At 34.1% G+C, this 24,098-nt stretch overlaps 1 protein-coding gene across 5 annotated transcripts in view; it reads right to left on the bottom strand.

The window, feature by feature from the left end:
- IMMP2L (inner mitochondrial membrane peptidase subunit 2) overlaps nucleotides 1-24,098 on the bottom strand; it is a 487,583-nt gene that overhangs the window by 359,097 nt on the left and 104,388 nt on the right. The window contains exon 4 of one of the 5 annotated variants that reach the window (XM_074870296.1): nucleotides 18,996-19,030. The exons of the other annotated variants lie outside the window; for them this stretch is intronic. Within the exon in view, the coding sequence (XP_074726397.1) occupies nucleotides 19,003-19,030 (28 nt within the window). The 3' untranslated portion in view covers nucleotides 18,996-19,002. Of the gene's footprint in view, nucleotides 1-18,995; nucleotides 19,031-24,098 lie in introns of those variants that run through there. 5 annotated transcript variants of the gene reach the window in all.

Genomic DNA, 24,098 nt, shown 5'->3' with positions numbered 1-24,098 from the left:
TTCATTTCCAAAATGTTTCATTTTTTCAGAACCTCTTACTGTTTTGGTATAAACTGCTACACAAATAAAAATTCACACATAATATAATTTTCTTAAAAGATGAAACTTTAATGAACAAACTATTTGTCTGTCAGTAAACTTTGTTTTGAATCAATATGATTTACAGCCTAAGACTGTGAAGTTCTGATTAATTTAGATATGTGACAGAAAACAAGTTTACAGTAAAAGGTGGCCAAGAAGCTCCTTACCATGAGATGTAAATCACACTACTGTACTTAAAATGGTGTTTCCAGTACTGTCAAGTCTCATGTAATTTCAGAGTTATGTACATTTGGGTCTTTCATAAAAATATATTAGGCACAAGAGAGGTAACAATCTTTGTAAAATGTGTAGTCCTTGTAGACAACAAAGATCGGCCTACTCCCAAAACTTTCCCTTAACTTCCAACAGACTTTTCCTAAAAACCTGTGGCGGGCATTTACAATAAGCTTTTGCTCCCTTTAGACCACCTAATTGCTACAGTTTGCTAAAAGCCTAAGCCTGAAGATCTCCTGGCAGATCTCACTCCCTTCACACAGCTTGACCAGCATAAAAAGAGATCTCCAGCGTCTAGTTTCCCCAGATGCTTATGGAAAATTGTAAGAACAGGGGAAACATAATTCATGCCAATATGCTTTTGGCCACTGGTCTAACCCAACATGAGCATTTTTACATGTTTTACTTTTTGAAATACAGTACCTAAAACTGCAGGCAGTCATCAATGTGTAGGAAAACCATGGATTTATACAATCTTACCATTATATTCTCTGTTTTGTTCTCTGTTCTTTTGCTGGGAATTCATAGCACTGGCTTCGCTTTTTCGTCTGCTGTTGAGCATCCAGTTTTCAAATAATTACATGTCATAATCCCAAGCTTTCATTACCATGCGATAATGGTCAACTCAGACCCCATAAATTTATATATGGAGCTAAGATTCTTTTTTTCCACCTTACATTTACCTATACTTATTTTCATTTGCCATTTTATTTGCCAGATACCCAATTCAGTAAACTCCCCTGGCAAATTTTCATTGTTGGTGCTACCTTAAGTACCCTGAATAAATTAGTAAGTCGACAGCAAAGTGACTGATCACTGCTTACTTTTTTTTCTTCCATATTAGTTATGAATATATTGAAAAGCCTATGTTCAGTAAAGGTCCTGCAAACTTCACTGGAAACCACCCTTCACTGATCAAAGCATCATGCACTTAAATCAAGTATTTATCCTTGCAAACCTTTCCACTTACACAATAACAATTTAGTTTCCTTTATAGCCTCTAGTAAAGCACCACAGTGAGCACATTTTAAAAATCCTAGTCAAATGTTTTAATTAACAGAACCCACATAACAACCAATTCTCTCAAAGCAGCACTGTATATCCAAAAGGCAAGATTTCCCTTCATAACAGCCATGCTTGCTCTTCCAAAAGCATATCGTATTTGTCCATTCATTCATTAATTCCATTATCCATTCAGTTTTCACTAATTTGGCCATGTCTGTACTTCTCCTGGTTGCCTCTGAAACCCTTTTTTTTTTAAAATTGCAATCACATTTGCTACTTCCAGACCTCAAATTCTAAAGTAGTTTTAAGCAAGAATAATCCTCACTGAAGGCCATAAAAAAAATTAGTTCAGTGCATTCTAATCCCAGCTTCAAATGCATTCATAGGGTAATAGGAAGAGGTTTTGTTTTGCAATCATCAATTACACAAAGTGATGGAGGCGACTGAATGTTTTCCTTAGACTAACAGAAACAGCACAGATATATCCAAAAAGTGTTTTATTTTCACAATTTCCTCAGTCTGTATTTCTGCATAAAGATTATGTCAGACATTTGTAACAACTGCAAAAATGTTCTGTATTAGTGAACAGACATTTCAGTAATTTATAGGACTGCTAATATTTTAGCCTATGAAATCATTATGTAAATTAAACTAATTTCCACGGCAGCCATTCGACTTCAAACAGCTGCACAAACCAGGATTTTTCCTTTTCTAAAGAAATCTGCATACCATTGCATTTTGTATCACAGTTACACAGCACCAGTATTGTCCTTTACTGGAACAAAACAGACCTTCAAGCCGTGGTCCATATTTTAGGCACTGCTGTGATGCTCACCTTACCATCTGTTCACATTAATCTCACGAGCAAATCTGCTCAAAAGCATGCCAAATACAGTCAGGTTTACAGTAAAAAAAAAATTTGTAATTAGGGGCAGAAAGAAGCACTTGATCACTAGAAATGGTGCAGTTCTGTATACATCTAGAGTCAGTCACCTTTAAGCTTGTATTACCATAACTGAGAGTCTTTCTTCTTTTGAAAACACGCACTTAACAAAGTGGACAAGATAATCACACTACTCCATTAGCTCAGTGGTTATTCTGACCAAGTTCCCCTACAGAGGCGGAGTCAGTCTTGGTCTCTGTTTCCTTCTCCTTCCCATCACCCACTGTGGCAGACTAGCAGAACAAGCTACATCTCTGGAAGGAATATTAAAATGCTATTACTTAATGAATACAGTAGAAATAAACATAAGGAGTCTTGTGGATTCTCAACACCAGAACGATGGAGAAAGAAAAAGGGATTTGAGCAGCAGGGAAGAGATGAAGCGAGAAAAAAAAGGGCTCTTGTCCTCCCAGGCCTCTAGAAGCCACAGCTTCGCTTGCCCCCTAAACACCCTTAAATTATCCTTCCTAGCTCTGTCTCTCCTGTCCAGAATCACTCTGTAATCATTATGAAAGTGAATTTCATCTGTCTCAAAAGTCTTGACTCACTTCTAATTATACGTATTCTGAGGTTATAAAAATTGTGATTACAGATGAAAAAATTGGGAGAAAAAGATAACTTATTGAATATACAGAAGTTGAAAGATAAGCAGGAACCAACAAGCTCAGTGAAAGATGAATCACATAACAGTTATCAAAGTTATTAGTCTATTATCTATTTTAAAAAAGCCCAGTAAAGTAATTTTTATTTGAAGAGCAAGACATACGGTAGAAAAATATGACTAAGCAGAGACCTATACATGGGCATAAGCATGTGTTATATATATTTGGCAGAAGCATAGATTTCAGCACCTCACACTTAGCCAGATGGATGAACATGAGCAGGTGCAGATTAGAAAGCAGGACAATATAACACCAAAGTCACATTTAGAGATCATACAAATACAAATAAGCATGACGGAAATTCTGTTTTCAGATTAAAAAGCAGCTCTCAGTGTTTCCTAAATTTTCTGATATTTGGTATTGCTGCGGATGGATTCTCAAAACTTTGTATCACCATAATTTTCTAATTCCAAAACAAGAGAATGATAAGAGTATCTGACAGGAAAATTACTTTCTAAAATAAAATGTGTATATAAAAAGAGGCTAAATCTACACACAAAATCCTGATTAGAAATAATGCTTAAATTGTAATAAATGTGTAGGTTATCTTATTCTTTAGCATAGTAATTTAAGAGTGTGCATACAGTATGTCCAGCTTGTAATTTTTGAAAATATATAATCGTAATCAAATGCAGACACTCACAGAATTCACCTGTTCTCTTAAAAGCCTATGTAGATGGTGTGCATGTCTCCCCACCAAAAAAAACCCCAAATCAATCTTGGCACTTTTACTTGGTGTTCTGTGGAATTTTACAAAGACCTTCTGGACTCATTTTCTGGGTATTCACTGGAGAAAAACAAACAGCACTTGAAACTCAAAGCTATGAAAAAGCATCTTAGGAAGTAAAAAGCAAAGAAATGGTTCCTCCACAACTTTATAGTTAGTTTCACACAACACAGCAAACGCATGCAATAAAAAGCATAATAAGATGTAAAGGATAAAGACTCACTCATTCTATTAGGTACCACATTAAATCATTCAAAACCAATAACTGGCATTTAGGAAATACAGCTACTAAAATGGATTTAATCATCAGAAACTGTTTGGATTATTATCTTAAAGTAATGAGAAGATGAAAATAATGTTAACAGAATTACGAGTTTTCCTTAAATGGAAATCAACTATTTCAGTCATAGGATCAGATATTAGTGTTTCATACTAAAATTCATTTGATGAGAGACAAACAGGACAGGAACAATTTTTCAGAATGGAAAATAACCTTAAAACACATCAGCACTTTTTTCCCACCCAGACGTTACACTTCCCCACTTATGGTGGCCTATATTAAGTACTGATTTTTTTTTTTTTTTTTTTTTTTTAAATTCTGTTGTTGCTGTGTTGTTGCAGTTCTGCCTATATATTGCAGGTACTTTCGACAACTGTCTTTCAAAATTCAGTTTTGGTCTTTGGCCTTGTTAAGTGCTAAACACCTGTCAATAAAAAATGTACAGAAAGATATGCATTAAAACCGTCAACTGGACATTATTCTTTCTATTACAATCATGCCCCTTTGTTTCAAACCTCTGTTAATCCATGAACTGTCAAATAGGAAAAAGATGGATGAGTATTCATTGACTAATGCCCTCAATCCACTCACAGAGGTGTGTAATTAATTCCAACGTATAATTAATGCCAGTTATGTTGATTCTTCTTGCAACTTAAAGATTAGTCCTGCAGGAACTAACAAGATACACATTCATTCTGTGCACAATATTAACAAACTAGTAATTGTTGATTTGGCCAATTTTAAATCCTTATCAAGGCACCAAGTACTGTACAGATATATGTATAATTTATGCAGTAGGATTCCTCTATTTGGCAGAAGCCCTACAACAGTCAGACCACTTCAATTAGTTTTAAGGTAGGATACAGTATGATCTCCCATCTTGCTTTAATGTTGAAGGTGAATTTCAGGTTATTTTACATACCCACAAATGTGCAACAGATTATTCAATTAATAGTACACTATAAAGATCACCAAGAAAATCTGGAGATGATGATGACTGGAAAGCAGACACTTTGGACTGCTAGCACCAAGGTTAATTTTAATTTTGCATGGTAAGGAAAATCCTTTAGTTCTGGAAAAGATAATATTATTTATAACACTACTAATCAAAACACTATTAAGACACACTGCAACAGAAAAAAAAAAAGTCTCTGCTTCAATAATTTACTTTTGGACAATGACAAGATATGTCACATGAGCAAGTCACAGATGAAGAAGATAAAACCACAGCAAATTAAGCAAATTATGTGTAATAAAAAGAACATTGTACTTGGTATGTGTTATTGCTTTTCTTGAGATCTTGTATAGAGACAAGATTTGAACTCTGATTGTTACTTGGGAAGAAATAAGAAGTGTCTGTCATCTTTACATTTCAGTCTGTTCTTGAAAAATAAAAAAGGGAGTTAAATCTAGTAAACAGGAAAGAATTTCTTATCCAACACCTCAACACATTTTGACAGCAAACTGCACATTTACCATTACGAACAGAGAGAATGTTAAGACGAAAGCATCCTAATGGTTATCAGTTGGGAAAAGGTAAAAGGTGCTGACATCTTAAAATATTGCACTTGGACTTTATAGATACAGTTTAAATTGCATCAGTGCCAGGTGGGAAACTGCAATCATAAACACTGAGTTTATGATCACCTATTTCTCTTTCTCAATTAACAGTACTAGCATATACTACAACAGGTTTAAAAATTTTATTTGTAAAAAAAGAGTCTTAGATTTCATAGCACAGATATACAGCCATGCCAAAAAGGATGACATATTTGCGGCAGGTTTTTCAGGCACCATACTGTCCTGAACAGACCTCTCTAACCCACGTTCATGAAATGAGTGCTGCATAACATATTTCTAAACTGGGCCTATACTTATTTCAGGGGCCTCAAATAGGTCAACAGACAAGGCCACATTAAAACTACTTCCACATCATCTATCTTTATCCATTTGGCCAGCAAACTCAAATGCAATTCAGAACGATGACTCAAAATATATCATTTAGAGATAGTATTCACTCCAAACCACTTTAGAAAGTAATCTATATAAAAAAATAAAGGTCAAGTGCCAATTAGTATTACATGCAATTTGTAATGTTTTATTTTAATAGAAGGGACTAAAATAGACTTGATTTATTTGTGATGGTTTTTCTCAATATGTCAAATTGCATGACTTGAAGAATAATTATAATGCACAGAACCAGGCTCCAAAAGGGTCATTGTGCAAAGCGCCCTACAATGGCAGGTCTGTCTTTGCCCAGACAGCTTACAATACAAATGCTATTATTCTTTGCAAATGAAATATAGAGAAGAAAGGGAAAAAGAAAAGAAGAAAAAAAAAAAGGATTTATATTGCTAAAAAGAACTCTCAGCTAAAGATGCCTTAAATATCCTGTGGTAGTTTCTAGAATGCTAAACTCAAATTGATTCAATGTAAGCACTGGTCAGTAAAGGTATTTCACTCCTAAATCAGTCTATAAAACAGATTATGATGATTCTGGTATTTGTTTGAACTGTCCCAAACTATGTCCACACGTATGTGTGGCTGATAGTTTTTTTACTCTTCAAGCCTGGCAAGCAGCATATGAGTGATTAACTGAAGTTATCAATCTAGATTTGCCACTGTCTCTCTTAAATATCCTGCTTCAAACCAATGAGAGAAGTTATCTGAAGCACTAAGACAGTACCATTTGCTGCTGTAAAAAGACTATAAGTAGCTCATAAATTGTTTCAATTTGTTTGATTAGCCTCAACAAAAGCAGGTCATCTGAAATATTTCTTCCCTGCTTTGATACCTAAATTACTTTCTCTTTAGGGTCATTACAGACAGCATGTACAGTGACACCTATTGCCTAATTGTATGAGCCAGCTTTTATAACCTCCGCTATTCAGAATAGAATTTTCCATGCTGGGTATCTACTAAAAGCTGGTGGGGTTTTTTTAAGTTTCCAATTAATATTGCTCAACTATTACTGGAAACCAGGTAGAGGTAGAATACATTATTCTGCCAATACTATGAAGTTCTTACAATGATTTCATTAAGAAATTTTAATGACCCTTTCTTTTAAACCAGGATCTTCAAATCTGCCCAGAGATTAAATTTCTATTAAGTTATACTTTCTTCTAAACCCACAAAAAACTATTTAAATCCTGAAAAGTGACAAACATTTGAAGACTGCTTTTTGCTTGTATGCTGTTGAGGTCACCTACTTTACCCTACAGCAATCTTGTTTATACTGAGCATATTCATTCCTCCCATAGAGCCAGTATGGTTCATCTACCCCCAAAGGAAAAATGGGCATGTTTACCAGCTTGACTCATTCTCCTAATTCAACTAATCATGCCAGAAACTGAACCTCTAGTCCTTGATTCAACATTTTCTGTGATTCCTACACTGAAGACTATGTGTGTCATGCTAGGCAATTAGTATCACGATCTGCTTCAGGGCTATCAAGCATGCAAGCTTCTTTCTTCAGTTGCTCCCTATGCCTGGTATTAGATGATGCAGAGGTTCAGCACGAGAACCAAAACCGAGCAGAATGTCTCTCCTGTACTTTCAATAGCTCTACCAAAGGCATCTAAGGAAGTCAGAGAAAATAACATTAGCTGGTCTTGCTGGGAGCTGAAAACAGAAGCAGTCTAGATAATAACCTAAGGCAAAGGAGGGGAGACAACAGAAAAACAGGATGAGACAGACACACAGAAAACTGTCTTTGCAACTCTACATATTCCTTTTTGGAATGGAACTTGTTTGCCAAGTATAAAAACTAGTCTTATGTCATCAATTACCAGCAAAAGCTGCTAGCAAAGTTGATGTCTCATCCCTCTGTGCTGTTCCTTATATAAAGCCTAACATTAGCTTGCTATTACTAAATAGTTCAATATTCTTTCAACACAATAAAAGACAGTAACTAAAACACAGGCTTGTATTCGCATATACTTCCTACTTTTCAATAATCCTTTCATACACAATAACTTTTTTTTTTTTTCACAAAAAATCAACTAGTTTCTTTTCAAAGGTTATTTTGCTCTCCTTGATATTTAACTGTGGTCTGTAAAGTAAAGAGAGACACATCACTGTATCTCCCTATTATTTCAATCACTAATGTCGATTTGTTTAACTGATAAGCCCATTTGTTTAGACAACCATGGTATTCAAATAATTCTTTTAAAATAATGTATTTTTCATGTGGTCTTAAATAATGAAAGCATTGTAACTCTGAGTCTCTTTCTTAAGCATATTCAGTTTATTTTAATCTTAGATACCACCCAACTTTGCTGAAATGTCAGTTTCTGGATCAGACTTCATCTTTCTTTCTTCCCCAGACCAATCTGAAGCTTATGTCTTTTCAAAATGTCTTATATCTTTCCGTCACTGCAGAGGTTCCTGCTTACTGAAAAATGCACTGCCCCAGTAGTTTCATTCTGTTTTGAGGGAGTTTTCCCACATCTTTAACCATTTCCCTTAACATTCACTCCCAGGCTATTTTTCAGACCTACGTTTTCAGGATGTATCTGTACAGGATGATGGCATGTCAAGATTAATCCAGAGCTGTAATACTAAGTACACACACATTCTGTAAAGGATTTTGTTATCTTTTGAAATGATCACACCTTCCTGCTTGCAGGTTTGACTGATGGGAGATTGTTTTCTTTTACAAAGAAAACAGTAATCAGATCTCGGGCTAGGAACAAACACTGCTCATATCAGAGGCACTTCATTTGGCAGTGTTCCAGAAATTTGAGATGAAAATTAATTTATGTTGGCCAATACTGAGATGGTACGATCAAATCAGAGCATTCCAGTGTTTTCACTGTTCCACCAAGGAATTATTTAAATACTTTTACTGATACCATATAATATTACAATGATCAAAAAGAAAAACAGAACACATCGCTTCTGGAGTGCACAGTTTTTGGAGGACAAGTTAAACCATTCCTGACAGTGTGCTAATTCTACTTGGACAAACTTCTGAGGGACACGAGAGTGAGAGGCTATCATTGTAGACAGGAAGTCAAATCCAGTACCTAGAAGTAGATGCTTGTATAACACATCTAATGTGTGCGTGGGTGTGCATGGGCTTAATCCATATGACTGACTGAAGTCCAGAAACACCCAGAGAACAAGAAGTTTTGATTTCCCTGCTTATCCCACTGGACACAAAGCTGCAGACTGCTCGTCCTTCCTTCTGCAGGCACAAATCTTGCACTGACTACCCAACGGCCCAGTTTCACAGGTTAGATGAAGGATTCTTCTCCCCAGATTCGTAGTTAGAGCACTGGGATGAACTATACAAAGCCACTTTGGCTGAACTATACAAAGCCACTTTGGCTAAAATAAAACTGAGTTTGCCTCCTGGGCAACTGTGCTAACTAATAAACTACTATCCTGAAGCAGGTATTACCTAATCCTCCAGGTACATACTATCACAGATTTCATGATCATTGCAAAGTAAAGTTCTATCATCCAGTTATAGTGATCTCATGAAGTAAAAATGCTCAACATTTCAAATAATTTATAAGCCTTCTCCAATTTCATGCCACTCTCTAAAGTCTTTGCCTTTCTTATGATAAGTTAATTTTTTAATTTACTGTCAGTGCTGTGGTCCCAATTTTTCTTTTTTTTTTAGTATTCCCCATTGTTCACCATCAGAGAGTGTTATATCGTATTTTTTCTTTTTTTTTTTTTTTTTTAGAACTAGAGATTGGCTTACAGAAGCATACCAGGAAAAAAGGCAACAAGATGAATTCAGCTACACAACGTAGTATAATTATATAGCTAGCTAGTTTTATGTATTAGTACCCATTCCTGATGCTGGTCTGATTCAACCATATTTTGTTTGAGTAGTTGTAATTTTAGGACTTAGAGACATTTCTAATAATTATTTAGGATGCCTTGCTTTGCAGTTATCTGGATGAATTTCTATTGCAATCATGCCACTCAACTTGCTATGTCAGCCTTGCTAGAGTACTTCACAACTTTCCTAATTTAAGTTGCTGAAATGGTGTTGTCTTCTGCAAAATTTTCTACCTCTCCATTCATCCTCCATTTTCTGGCTAATAATAGCACTTTAAGTAACATGAGTCTTAGCAAAGAGCTGAAGTACACTGCACTACTAATATAAAACTTGAACATACATTCTTACTGACTACTTTCCCTCTGTTAAAGACTGTCCATTTGAGAAACCTTGCTTCTCCCCTAATATCTTTGGTTTTGCCTAGGCTTTTCTACAGAAAAGCTGGAAAAATACTACAGTAACAGACATCCTTTGTGTACATCTCCTGCTCTCCTTTCCAGTTCATTTTGAAACAGTTTAAATGTTTTCTTTCTGATATTTTTTCCCCTACTATAGCAGTAAATATGAGAAATATATTGACAATTTAATTATTACAGAACAGCTTGATTTTTCTTAGAAAGCTGTTAAGATAAGCCTTTCTCCTTATCACAGCCTTTCTCACCATTCAAGACTGTTTATAGCAAAAACTTCTCCTGCTTAGACTATTTCTACAATGCCAAGATATAGTATGCAAGTTTAAAACTGGAAGAAAAGTTCAAGAGAAGACTTGAAGTTTCAGAATCTTCCTAATGTTCCAGAATTTAAGGGTGAATATTTTTAACAATGCTTCGTAAACTACAGAAATGTAAATTTAACTCTCCCCAGGACAAAGACTGTAGTCTTATCAGGGATATTACATAAGTAATATTATTCACTGTTAATATATTCTTTATTGTTTAGTACTCTTACATAAAGCTTTAAATTTTCACAGCTGAAAACAGAATCTGATAAATATAATAATATGCACTGCTGCCTTTATGGAATTTACTCTGTATGCCAGATTAATGCCAGTAAAGTCAAAAGTCATGGTGTGGTTATAGATGTGAGGATTTAAGGATATAAGTCTGTCAGGGTTTGGAGGAAGTACTATATTTTATTGAATAAAATCATATAGCTGGACTACTTGCATTTAAGATCTGGGCTTGTGGGCTAAAAAGCCTTCCTTTTTTTTCTAACTGACAAAAATCACTACCCCTCCCTATAAGTCTTGCTTTCCTGATAGGGAAAAAAAGACGAAAACAAGATTTGGAGCACAGTTCTGAAGAAGAGCTTAGTTTTGGAAATCTCAACAAACTAGTAGCACACATCTGAACGTGTTTCCTGGCCATTGCTTAGAAGGAATAAAATAGTACATCCTTGTTAAATGAATATTGAAAATCAGGAAAAAGTGGTCCCTTGGTTGCCTTTTTTACAAATTATGGTGGAAATAGAAAATCTTTCAACACTTCACCACGTAATCTTATGAAATAATTATATTTTTAAATTATTATTGGTATACTAGGTGTTTTACAGGCTGAAAAAGACCTCAAGAAACTGCCAGTCAAGTAACAGGCAGTGTTCACAGTGGAAGAAAGATGAATACAAAGGTATGTTAACTCAGACGTGCAAATGGACTTAAAATTTATACAAACAGGTGACAATTTAGTAAATTATTTATGTGTATCAGAAAATTTACAGTAGGGATCTGAACGTACAGAGCAAAAACGCTTTGCAGATAGACTGAAAAAGGTATGTACAAGGGAGTAGGAGAGAAAATATGGAACATTAGGACTAATAAATGCTAACCTTGAGAATAGATGTCTAGAAAATGATAGTACTCAGAAGAGCTAGTACTGCAGGCTGCTTGCCTTTGTTAAAAATTAAGCTATGAAACAAAATGGAAAACATGTTACTGAAATAAATAAATTGGTATGAAATATTTTTGCAGGCACAGGAGAAAAAAAACCCAAAATCAGTTAAAAATTTTCTGAGGCAATGTTTTTTTTTAGATACAATAGACCCACGGTACTTTTATCACTTGGTATAATTTACTGTTGCAAAAATTACATTTTTAAAGTAATTATTTTGTAATTTCATATATTTTGAATCCCTGTGGAGTTTCTTATTTATTACAAGAAAGAGTGTACTTAACTATAAAAAGCATTATTATGGGTTCTTAGCTCTAGTGTCAAGCAAATAGATGAGTAAAACCTGACAATACTGTTTTACAGATGTGATTTCTACAGTACTGTAAGCAGTCATGTCCCTTTATAGCATGTAGAGTAGGAATGGGCTCTAGTGACATACAAAAGAAACTCTTACTTTGATTATGCTAGTATTAATTATACAATACAATAGCTCCTCTGAGATCAATAGAATCATTCTAGCCTGGTGAAATATTTGAGTATCTTTTACTACTGAGAAGCACTGCAGAAATGTAACAATTAAATCAACAAATTAGAAGGATTGCCAAGCACTTACATGATCTATGTTTATGGATAAAAGTGATTGAAATTATAAGATTAAAAAGTAATTCCCCTTTTCAATCTGAGACCTTCTGTCATATATAGCCACAAGCATTCCTGCATGTTTGAAAATTCAGTCCCGAATTGAGCAAGTCATGATGTTGTAGTTTTTCTTCTTGTTGTAAAAAGGTAACAAGGTAATTATTACCTGACAACTTTCCCTATTTCTTTACTGTCTATATCTTACTGCAAACACAGTTTACTTCACATTGTTCTCAAAAGCTAAAACACTTTTTCATAACTATAATTCTTATAGTTTTTAAAATAAAGTGATCCTAAAATATTGTACATTAATAGTGTTGAAAATAAACTTGTTCTTGAAAATACTGTGTTTGCAACTTTTTTTTTTTGTGTAACTTAATTTTGTAGTTACACATTTGTTTGGCCATACATATATGGTTTTTAACTTCTTTGTTTCTTCCCGTTTTCATAAATTCTTAAAATGCAGTAGTGGTGAACCATATTCAATGTTGCATTTACGAGTTCAATTAATCAGGAAATTCTAACTTTTATTCATGTGCTCTGAAATGACAAGATGCAAAGTGTTAACAGATTTTTTTTTTTTTTTAATAGAGAATCAAAATAACAAAAAATCCCCAAGAACTCAGAAATATGTTTTTTGGCAACTTGTCTTATAATCTTCCCTATCCCTTCTGCCAAATTTTCTGGGACATTCTCATCCCCAGTCTATGAAAATAGAGCAAGTATAGCACTCACATAGCAAGTAATATCTTGGTTATGTAACATGGTGCGACATTTTAAATAAAAGTGAAAGTCTGCACAGCAAGATGAATGTGCAGCGGAATCACCTCAAGAAGCAAAAGCAGAATCTATTCACAAGTGAATGGAGGGATGTGTGATGATCAGGCCTTTCTGAAAATAACTTGTTGATTCAGATCATAGAGAAACGGCTGAGGTCACTTAAGATTGTGCGTGAGAAAAATTAAGTTGATTAAAGCAATTTGATGAAGATGGAGCATACTGTTACCTTTTAGAAGTGAAAAACCACTCACATAGTGGGGTATGACTGATGGAGTTTGGGGAAATACATGTCGTGTTCTCCATTCTCAGATTTTTCCTTTGAGCAATTTGTCTCCATCCTACCCTTGTTTTTGATGGATGAGCTACGAACAGTGTGCTCCTGCAAATTAAGCTGCCAAGAAGTTGTGATGGCTAGTTACTTAAAAATTCTTGAAAAACGACACCCCTAACAGGCACTTGTCTCATTTTTCCCCATTTTATACAACATAAGCATACTTTGTGCTTGTTTCTGTCCTCAAAGATCTATTCCTGACCCCTCAAATACAGAGTATGAATAATTTCCAGGGCCAGGGAATAACTTACGAAACATCTTTCCATCAAAAAAGCGAACTATAACGGTGTGGTGGTCTGTCTCCCTCACAGCTCTAACAAGAACATGAAGATCTCTGATTCCAAAGAGTTACTCTTGGACCTGGTTCAGCAGCCTTTTCCCTAATACCTTGTCCTTGCATTGGGCAAATATGAATCTCCCGTCTGTTCTGAAGTTGGGAAAAGCAGAATGTTTTCTTCCTTCTCTTTCCTGTATTTTCCAGGGCAGAATACTGTGGCTTTTGTATGGGCAAGACACTGATAATTCTTTGCCTCCATTTTTAATACTCTTTCCCAGTGAACAGGTCCAGTGTCCGTTACCATTGTCACAGTTATATTTCTAATATTTTTAATTCTAAGATTTTTAATTCTGATTTAATTTCACCACCAAACAAAGACCTTTTCTGAGAGAAAATGGTGATATCAGCTCTTATATCAGCACCTATTTAGTAGATATTCTTTGCCAGAATAAAGAAATTATTACATAAGCAACAGAAGTTATTTGTTAATTAGCACTTGTTGAACAAGGAGTTCTACTCATCAGGGAGCAAGTAAGTGGACTTTTCAATTTTTAAATACAAGTAAAGGAACTTAGTTCTCAGCTGTGTATCTAATATGCTGTGTAATTGTTTACGATGTTAAATTGCTCAAAAGTTACCGTCTTCCAAGTAAAATTCCATTATTGCAAACAATCAATAAAGTTGAAAAAATAAAGTTGCAAAAAAATCTAATAAAATATATTTATATAAAAATAAATAAAGTTGCAAAACTAGAACTTCTGCAGGTCATCCTAGAAAATTGGCTCCTGACTTTAAGAGATATTTCGTTTCACAAATGAAGAGAAAACAACTCCAGAACAAATATAGACTTGTTCTTTTTAGGGTAGAGAACACAGAAATCCAATAGGAATGATCACAGCTATTTCATTGAATCATGTTTTAAATTAAAAAGAATGATCTGAATGATAGTACAGGTTATTTTTCTATCTCAAAATACTTCCTCATTTCAAGAGTTACTAGCATTATAGGGCACCATTTACAAAAGCATCAATAAAAGTAATAAACAAGGAATCATCCAGTCCTGGTTTTGAATAATTTTCAAATATTGACCTAATAGAAAAGGGTGAAATTAAATCTGCATAAAAGGTTTGATGTTTTGAAATGGACAAGATAAAGTGTCATGTGATCTACATACATGAAGGATGTAAACCTGTGGAGGCTATTCGAGGTTGCTGCTCCTTATAATTCTTGAAATGACAAAGTTGTATTTCAGATAGCAAAAGGAAGCAAAGGAAAAGGCTGTCCACCATGCTGGAAGCATTTTCATACCTGCATTGCTCTTTTCTACCAACTTCAATGAATCTAGGCAGCAGTTAACTGTAAATTATATCATTCTTATCCAAACCACCTAAAAGGCAGCTTAACGTGTTTCCCCTTTCACAAGGGCATTTATTATTTTGATATCTCATGATTAGTATGAAAATTTCTGTATTTCAATATCTCTGCAAAACACATGCTGCATATAAAAAGTCATTTGGAATATCTGAAGATAACAATATCTGATATTTCAATCTGAATTCTTTAACGAACATGCTTCAGGTAACAGGTACTGTATTTTGATACCAGTATTATTTTAGAAATGTAGACTAAAACTAAATAACATTTTGCAGAAAAGCCTAAGAAATTATTGAATGCGGTGGGGCCAGATTAACACAGAAACTGCCCTTACCTTCAGTCTTCCAAAAAATAAAGCACCCCACAGTTCGTGAGACAAAGCAGCTGGATAAATGCAGATTTAGCTGTCAGGTAGAAATCTAGATATGACTGAGCTCAAAACAAGAAGTGGAAAGTAACTCTTCAGCGAAGTTTTCCATCACAAGTGATTCCTTTTAAAAAGTGAAAAAGCAGCAATTTCTGGTGATTATACAGATCCATACTGTTAATTTTCTCCCCACTATTTTTAAAAAGAATGTGAACAAAGTCAGCCTCTTCTTTGCAAGCAGATAAAGACATCTTATTTTTAGTTTTTACAGGCTTTAGCTAAATTGGCATTAACCCCAAGAAAGTGGATGGATGTTTCTGTACTGCTAACAACTGTTTAGTGGTTTAAGACTTCTATGATGTTTAGGTAAATGGAAGTGTCAAAATGAATCACACTGTTAGCTTTACATGTTAATTCTACTAAGAGCTTTGTCTGGTTCACATAAAATGAAGACTGGAAAGGATATCACTGCATTTTCAAATGTATTAGGAAGGAAGATACTGAAAAGACAGTAGTAAGAGCAGAACATTTAAATAGAAACTTAATATAAACACACTCTATGTATGTATATATAATAATCATTTGATCATCAATAAATTTAAGCTAAAATTATAGTATCAGATCCTGCAAGAATAGAGCCTAGAACAATCTTCTGATTAAAGCTCTGGGTACAGAAGTTATGAAAAACAATATGGTGTCATAGTTTGTAATGGGAAGGTACTGGCTGAAGTGATGGAGGAATTATTAATTTCTTCTTTCCTCTCTTGCCAACTATGTATTCTACAGCAGAAAACTAAGAGAAAACTCCTTGAATTCTAAGTCTTACCAGGATAAGTCAAGAAAAAGATCTCATATTTTGAATTATTAAAAAAATAAAAAGATTAATAGTACACTTCAATAAAGAGAACTTTCAAGTAAAAAAAAAAAAACAACAAACAAAAACCAACAAACAACTTCAAAAATGCATTGGAAATGCTGACTATAAATTGACTACTCTTTAAATTAAAGGAACATCAAAAAAAATTCCAAGTGAAATCAGAGACCCAGCTTCACTAGAGGGAGAATTTCTTTCCTCAAGGAAACAGGGAGTCAACAGAAAAAAATACACCTTACAGAAGTGCCATTAGAAATAAGCTATATTTATTTCATTGAGGAAGTGCGTATCTATCCTCAGATTGACTCCAAACTTATGAGACTCAAAATGGAAGAATGTTTTAAAATGTTAGAACTAAGCTAAATAGCATAAATTCCTCCAGCTTAGAACATCAAGGAAATAAAATTACATCAGTCTGAATACAAATTCTATTGTATTTGCAGAATAAAATATTTCAATATCTTTTTTTTTTTTTTTTACATTTTAAAAATGTTAAGTAATAGTAAAAATAAATTTTAAGGACCTATACCCAGATATCACCTATTCTGGCTAACTGCAAGAATATTTTTTAAATTATCACAGCATCCTAATTGGTGTAGGACAGCATGCAGACTGGACAATTGCTTTCTAAGTTCACAGTCCAAATAGGATCACATAAAAAAATTTGCATCTCATGGCAAGAACAATTTACACATATGTGAACCACTTAGTATGATATTTTATAATAACTAATGTGGTACTGCTATCATTCCAAAACCTCAACTAAAAAACTTCTGAAACATACCTCATAGGACAGTCAATGCCCTCTCCAGAGCCAGAAAAATGACTTACATATAGGTTCTAAATTCTTGATTGCTGTTTTACATTCAACAGAATACTTTTCCAAATTTAGACAAAAAGGAAAGCCAATGGATTATAGGTCAAAATTTCTGGAAATCCGTATTTAATTCCTTTTCCTTTTAGTATGCAATTATCAACTTTTCTATATTTAAACTCTCTTTCCATTTGAAGATATATTTTTCTAGAATCTAATTATGTTTTTGGCAAGAACATTGCCCAGAGCATTCTGGAATTCTGCAGATTCTTAACACCAGAACTCCTGACAGAATCTCTATATAGCAGATAAAATTCTAGTAGAAAAGGCAAGAAAGAAAAAGCAGTAAAAATGAAAAATCTCTCCTCATCTCTTTCATAACCAATGTTCTTTGAGCTTACTTTGTCCCATCTGGCCAAAAGTGAAAGGCTATAACAGGGCTCAATAGTACAATTTCAGATGGGTACACTTTACATTGGAAGCAATCTGAAATTTCAGCAGTCAATTGTTTCAATTATTTTTTCATACAATAAGAAGGATCCTTTGAGAGAAAAAATAAATTTAAAAAAATTTAAAAATCATTAAAAAGTTTTAGTATTTCTTTACTCATGTATATAAATTTTATGAGAACAAAACTTTAGTTATAACCTCCTTTTCCCCAAACTCAACTCCAACACATGGAAATCTAACAAGCGTTACAGAAAATTAAACACTAGAGGCAGGAAACAGAAAAGTTTATGTTAAACTACAAAGAAATGCAAAGGATTTGTTAAAGAACATATGAAAAGAATTTGAAATATTCTCTCTCTTGATATCACTTCCACTGTACAAAAGAAAACGGTATTATGAATCACCAGCATGGAGAATGAGTGAACTACTTCTGATTTCTCCCAACTAATCTTATAATATCATTCCACAAAAAGAGAAAATTACTTAGTATGCATGGGAAAAGAACATCATAAACACTGTGCATCATATTATAACTTCATAAAAGAACTTTACAAAGCCAATATAAGTTCTTCAATAATAATACAAAGTATTCTTAAGACATATCTTCTTCATTTCTGCAAATTGTTTTGCAAGGACTATGCAACATCATTCCAGACAAAGCCTAATTCTTAAACAGAATCAGAGAATAGAGAACTTTCAGAGGTCTCCAAATTCATCCTTATGCTCCAAAGCAGTTGTTTCTTTACCTACAGCATTATTGATAGATGCTTTCTGGTCTCTTCTTATGCACCGCCAAAGTCAGAAGATCTACAACTTCCTTAGGCAATAGAAACCAGTGCTTTTACTTTACTGTCAAAAATGGCCATCTCGTGTGGTGTTGTATTTTCTCCCTAATATCCAACCTAAAAATCCTTCACTTTTATCTAAATATACAGTTTGAAAAGGAAGTCAACATTCCACAACTGGGATCATTATGCTTGAGTTAACTGATATAAATCATGCACTGTTAATTTTACAGCTGATTCTAGGAGTTCTAGCTGCAAATTATCCTAGATGGCAACTCCAAAGTTCTTTGTGAGATTTTCTTAAATTTAGCACCAAAATATTAAAGGAAAATATCATAAATTTTTCCTAGTTATAATATTCAGTGTATGTAATCAAGTACATAATGAAATTACAGAATTAACACCTCCTTAAAAAAGGATAAATATTAAACTTCTAAAGAATGTATAGTTAATAGAATAGTTAACCTCTTGAAAGGGAAAAAAAATCAGAACTTACTTGCTCTGAGTGTCCAAATTGCGTATTCCGTGTCTCAAGGATATATAAAAAATACTTTTTAAAATTACAATGAAAGTAAAGTAATTAAACACAGTTACCACAGAGAAAGTTATATAGGGTGCAAGGAAGAGATTCATGTAATGTAATTATTCCTAGAAACATCAATCACGGCCATTTTGGGCACCAGCACAGGATTTAATTCAGAGCTTTTGGAGGTCACAGGAGCTCCTAAGAATATAATATGATCCCTTATGAGGGCAAGGAACAGGTTGAAAAGATGAAGGCCCGTTCAGGCCTATGTTACATTGATGCAAAGAAGGACTAAAGCAAAGTAGAGATCTAAAGACAAAAAAAAGAGGTTTAGATGTCAGAAGGAGTACATCTGCTGTTTATTGTTACTATATACAAAGAACGAAGATTTGGATTACAGAATTTTCAAATAGACATGATGGCACACAAGACATGCATAACTAAATTTGATCAATTCCTCTACCTTGTGGAAAGAAGTCAAAAAGGCTTTATCATCCCACATCTGTAGGAGAACGATATGTTCAAATCATGCAAGAATAAAAGTTTTTTCTCAAATGCTTTTGAATAAGGTTTAAATACCACAAAATACTTTTTAATGAATGGCCTTTCCTGCTGGAGTTGGATGAGCATTTATTGAAACACTAATTGTCACCACTACTTTCAGATCTCCATCAGTTCTCATAAATGTCCATATATTCTTCGGTTAAAAAGTGCAGCTTAATAACACAGGAAAGTGCAAGCCAATTTATCATCCTTCCTTAACCTTTTGAAAAATAAATTAGTTTTTATGAGAAACAATCACTGTAAATAAAGTAAAAAGCATTTCAATACTATTATAATATGGTGTCATTTTGCATTAAATCTTGATGCAATTGCTTAACTTTAAAATTATTTAACACAATCTTTTTTTTTTTTCTTTTCCTGACCTAACTGCTTAGTATCTATAGAAGGGCAGTCACACACTTTCTTAGCAAATAGCTATATATGTTTAAGATGTGACTACCCACCAGGTGTTTATACATTCCTCTCAGCTGAACCACATTTCTACAGTACAACCTCTACTTTCAACACATTTATGCTAGTATAAAATTCTTTGTGCTACAGGGATTTATCACCCCTTCAAACACCTACACTTATGGAAAGGATTTTAACCAGTATAACTGATTCTACACTAGAGGGTGCTACTATTTTAATTGTAAAAGGTTTTTACAGATAACATTGCGCTTTCAGAGCAGTACATTTTATAATGTTTCAGAAATGATTTGTTGCTATCTGGGACAGCAGATTGCTACCCAATGAGAATTAAACTTATGATCACAGATACACTTTAGTGCCAAAGCTCGTTTTGTTATGTGTTGCCCTAGCCAGCTGTACATAAAACAAAAGAAAACTGCTACCAACCTCATGTGGTATACTGGAAGCTGTACTTAATGCTTGAATTAAAATATTTTATCTTCAAAGCAACAAAGTTCATATTAAACACTGGAGAGCCTTTTTTCCCTACTCACCTCACTACAGACCACCAGACACATCACTGGTACACATCAAGTCTCATTCCAAATCTAGAACTAAGTTGTTTATTATTTGCTATCATAATTGCACATCAGCACTTGTATTATACATTTGAATAAATTAGTTAAGAAGAGGATAGATGAGCAATTTTTAGCATCAAAAAAACAGTTTATAAATTGAATACCGATAGACTTGAAACTGCCAAAAATTGTGCCAACTCTTCCAAAACACTTTTCCTGTGTTACATTTTTCCTGAATGGGAATAACTAACTTCTACTAAATAAAAAAGTGAAGTTTGAATCTTCAATAGTCTCTGAGGAAAAACAATGAGTATCTATCTACCCCTTTAGAAACAGATTATAAGTGTTACAGAGTGTCAAAAATGGTTCTGCTCACAAGGAAAAAAAATACCTAAATGAATTTTATTTGAAGCTACTAAAAAGCTCTTTTCTCAAAAAACTTTTTTGCACGTTGCAGTTCCCCTTGCCATGTGAGGGACACTGTTATTCCAATAAAAGTGTTAAGTAAATTCTCATCAATTCCCTTCATTTCTGAGAGTTTTGTCATGTTTAGTACTAATCACTGAAGTACAAAGAAATGAAAAAGAAAGAACAGAGCAATGTAGAGGAAAAAAAGACTAAAAAGGAAAACCCACTATACAAAATACATACAACTTGAAAGTTTCAAACAGAATTTTGCCTCAGGCTGCAGAACAGTCTTTGCAGGAGCTGGTTTCCATACCAATAATTCTCAATCTTCCTTGATCCATACAAAGCATCATTAAGTAATGTGCTGCCTCATATCTGATCTCCCTACCCACACTTGGAACTTTCTGCGAACATGGGCATTACTGGAAGGTCTTAAGTGTATCGTGTCTGGGCTCATTTGTTCTGGTCCACACTTTTGGATTATAAAAAATTTTACTGTTGTCCATTTCCATTGCTCATCCAATACCAATACCAGTTTGAAACATTTCTAAGCCTGCTTGATTTCTGGTCTCTTGTCTCCTCTCTTTTGCTTTCCTCCACCTCTTCCCCGACCCCCTGCCTCCCTCTGTCTTTTTCTAGGGGAAAACAGACAATGAAAGCGCTTCATTAAGTTGTCAGAAGGATATAAGCACTATTTAATTTTTTCAGGTGCATCACCACTTTGTAAAACTTATTCACACAAGGAAGAAGCCATAAGGTAAAACATACAAGTAACAGATAGCAAATATTCATATCAGAATTGTTAGTAAATCATTTATTTACACTAGAAACCACTCATTTCAAAGATGCATTAAAGATTTAAAACCAATATATTTGTATAAAAATAATGTGCTCTGTTCACTGATAATTCTGTAAATCTAACATAAGCTTTTTCCAAACATATGTTGTGGATTGTTTGCACAGCTGCAGGAACACCTGTAATGGTTAAAACTTCTTTAATTTTTTTCTGAGAATATTTAAAGAAAATAAGATTTTCACATCTCATATTAAGATCATCAAGATAACTTTGATAATCAAAACAACTAGCCACACACATAACTGGTATTAGGGTTCAAAGAATTCTAAACAGCCCATAAAACAACCTATTTCTGGGCAACAGGATGCAAAGGAAGACCAACTTTACAGCCCCCCTAAGATCCTATTTCTTGCCCACTTTAGCTATTCAACAACATGGGTTGAATGAACATGGGAATGGACAGGTTATGAAAATTGATGTTTGAGGCAACTAAAGCAATTATTTCAAAACAAATATTTTTAAGATTATCTCCAAAATGAGGTAACTTCAAATAAACGCTTTTCTTTAACATTGTATTCTCTCACAAAGTTCCCGGTAAGGTTCTTGTTTTATTCCATGTACAAATTGAAACACTGATTTTTAAGAAAATCTATCACTGAATACAGATTTGTTATTTAACTATTTATGAGTATGTTTTACCACTTCATAGTAATTCAAATGATATTCCTAAGAAAGGTTTTAGAAACAATAGGTCACTTAGCAATTCTCTCCACCACTTAACCAGAAGCCCCATAATAATACTGTAAAATGTTATCAGGTAACATTAATTTACTATGCATGATATTGCTAACATGTAACCTGTACCAACTAAGGCATTCTCTCTTTCCTGCAAGAGCAATGTTAGATATCGTAAGAGATGCATAATACATATTTGCAAGGAGAAATGCAGAACAATTGCATGACTAAGGTGAGAACAGCCTTATAAAAGTACCGTTTCATTACTGAAATCTTTTTCTCGGAATCTACTTTTACGCAGTAGGAAAAATTTCTTTCAATACTTGCTCTGTTTATGGGCAAAAACATTTGTGGCTGCTATTTATTTTCTTCTAGTCTGTTTTACTTAAATTTGCCCTTAACTCTTTCCCCAAACACTTAAAACTTCTATATACACTAACTTTTATCAAGTTTGATTAATTCAGATAGCCTTCTGCGGACAAGTAATCTTGCTCATTTTATTTGATCTGTTTGCACAGTTTCATGTATACTGATGTCATCTGGGAAAAGAAGGGGAAGTTTTCAAATGGCTGATATTGAATCAACTTGTAAGGATAAGTCAATCATTTTACAGCAGTAAATACAGATTTTGGTACAGTTTGTGTCTCACCATTGAAGTATATAATGTAATTTTTATACAAGGAGAAAGATATACTCTATAACAATGGAAAGAGCACAACACAAAGACTGGATAATACTTCTGGGAAGGGGATGCTGAGCTAAGCAGACCTTGGTCTGAGCCAGCATAATCATCCTTGTAGTCTTAGTTAATGTCGCTTTGGAAAAAGGTAGAGTTCCATACATACATGAAAAAATACAGTAATGATAATGTAAGAAAGCATTCTTGGAAAGAAAAAAAACGGATTGAAAAATGTGCAGTACAAAGGGAAAATAGACGTATGAAGTCTGAGTTTTATCCTCCTTTCACTAGTCATTACAGACATTTCCAAGATCATTTCAAATAATTTTGTACATAGTATTTATTAAAGAAGCCACGAATTTTGACAAAGGCTGCAATAATTCAAATACTATTATCAGATTACAGCTGCATTAGGACACTACGTCCTTCACCACATTGCAATTCTAGAATCCCCTGAAAAAGGGCACACTTAAGGAAAAGCATTTGTAGGTGTATTGTCACAAGATTTTGCTTTCTGTTCCCATTGCCACTGTTCTTAGCAGTGAAATATTCTGAGCATTCAAAAGATAGTTCTAAAAGCATTCCACCCTGGTAAAAATACACTGACATACATAAAGCATCTTTAGATTTGGTGAGGCTCTGATTCTCCATTTCCAAAACCAAGAAAATGCAGCCATTACTAAGACACGAGGATCAAAGCTGTACAACCACACACTGTGCTGAAGAGGATGCAGCAGTATTTAGAGAGGTATTTTACCTGCCATGGGACAGGTCCAAGGACCCATGAAGCACAAGGCTGAGAGCAGGCTGAGCTACAAAACCAGAACAGGAATTTATTACCATGAAACCAAAGAGGCCAGAAAAATGTGGAAAAAAACATTCCATTGTTTCATTCTATCCATGCAGAAAGAAAAAGAAATCTAACTTGGAAATGCTTTCTTACCTAAAATTTGTCTAATTTACATCCTACTGCACATGTGGCACTGAACCAAGATTTTGTTTAGCTTGGAAATTGCTAAAATTGTTTAGAAGTGTAAGCGATTACAGCCAGTGAAAGACACAACAATCAGCTAATAACCGTCCCACTTGAATATATACGGTTGGCACTGTAAAGAA

Source organism: Strix uralensis, chromosome 5 (genome assembly GCF_047716275.1).
Source record: "Strix uralensis isolate ZFMK-TIS-50842 chromosome 5, bStrUra1, whole genome shotgun sequence".
Lineage (NCBI taxonomy): Eukaryota > Metazoa > Chordata > Aves > Strigiformes > Strigidae > Strix > Strix uralensis.
Note: the sequence above shows the minus strand (reverse complement) of the source record. Positions and strands in the feature narration are given on the sequence as shown.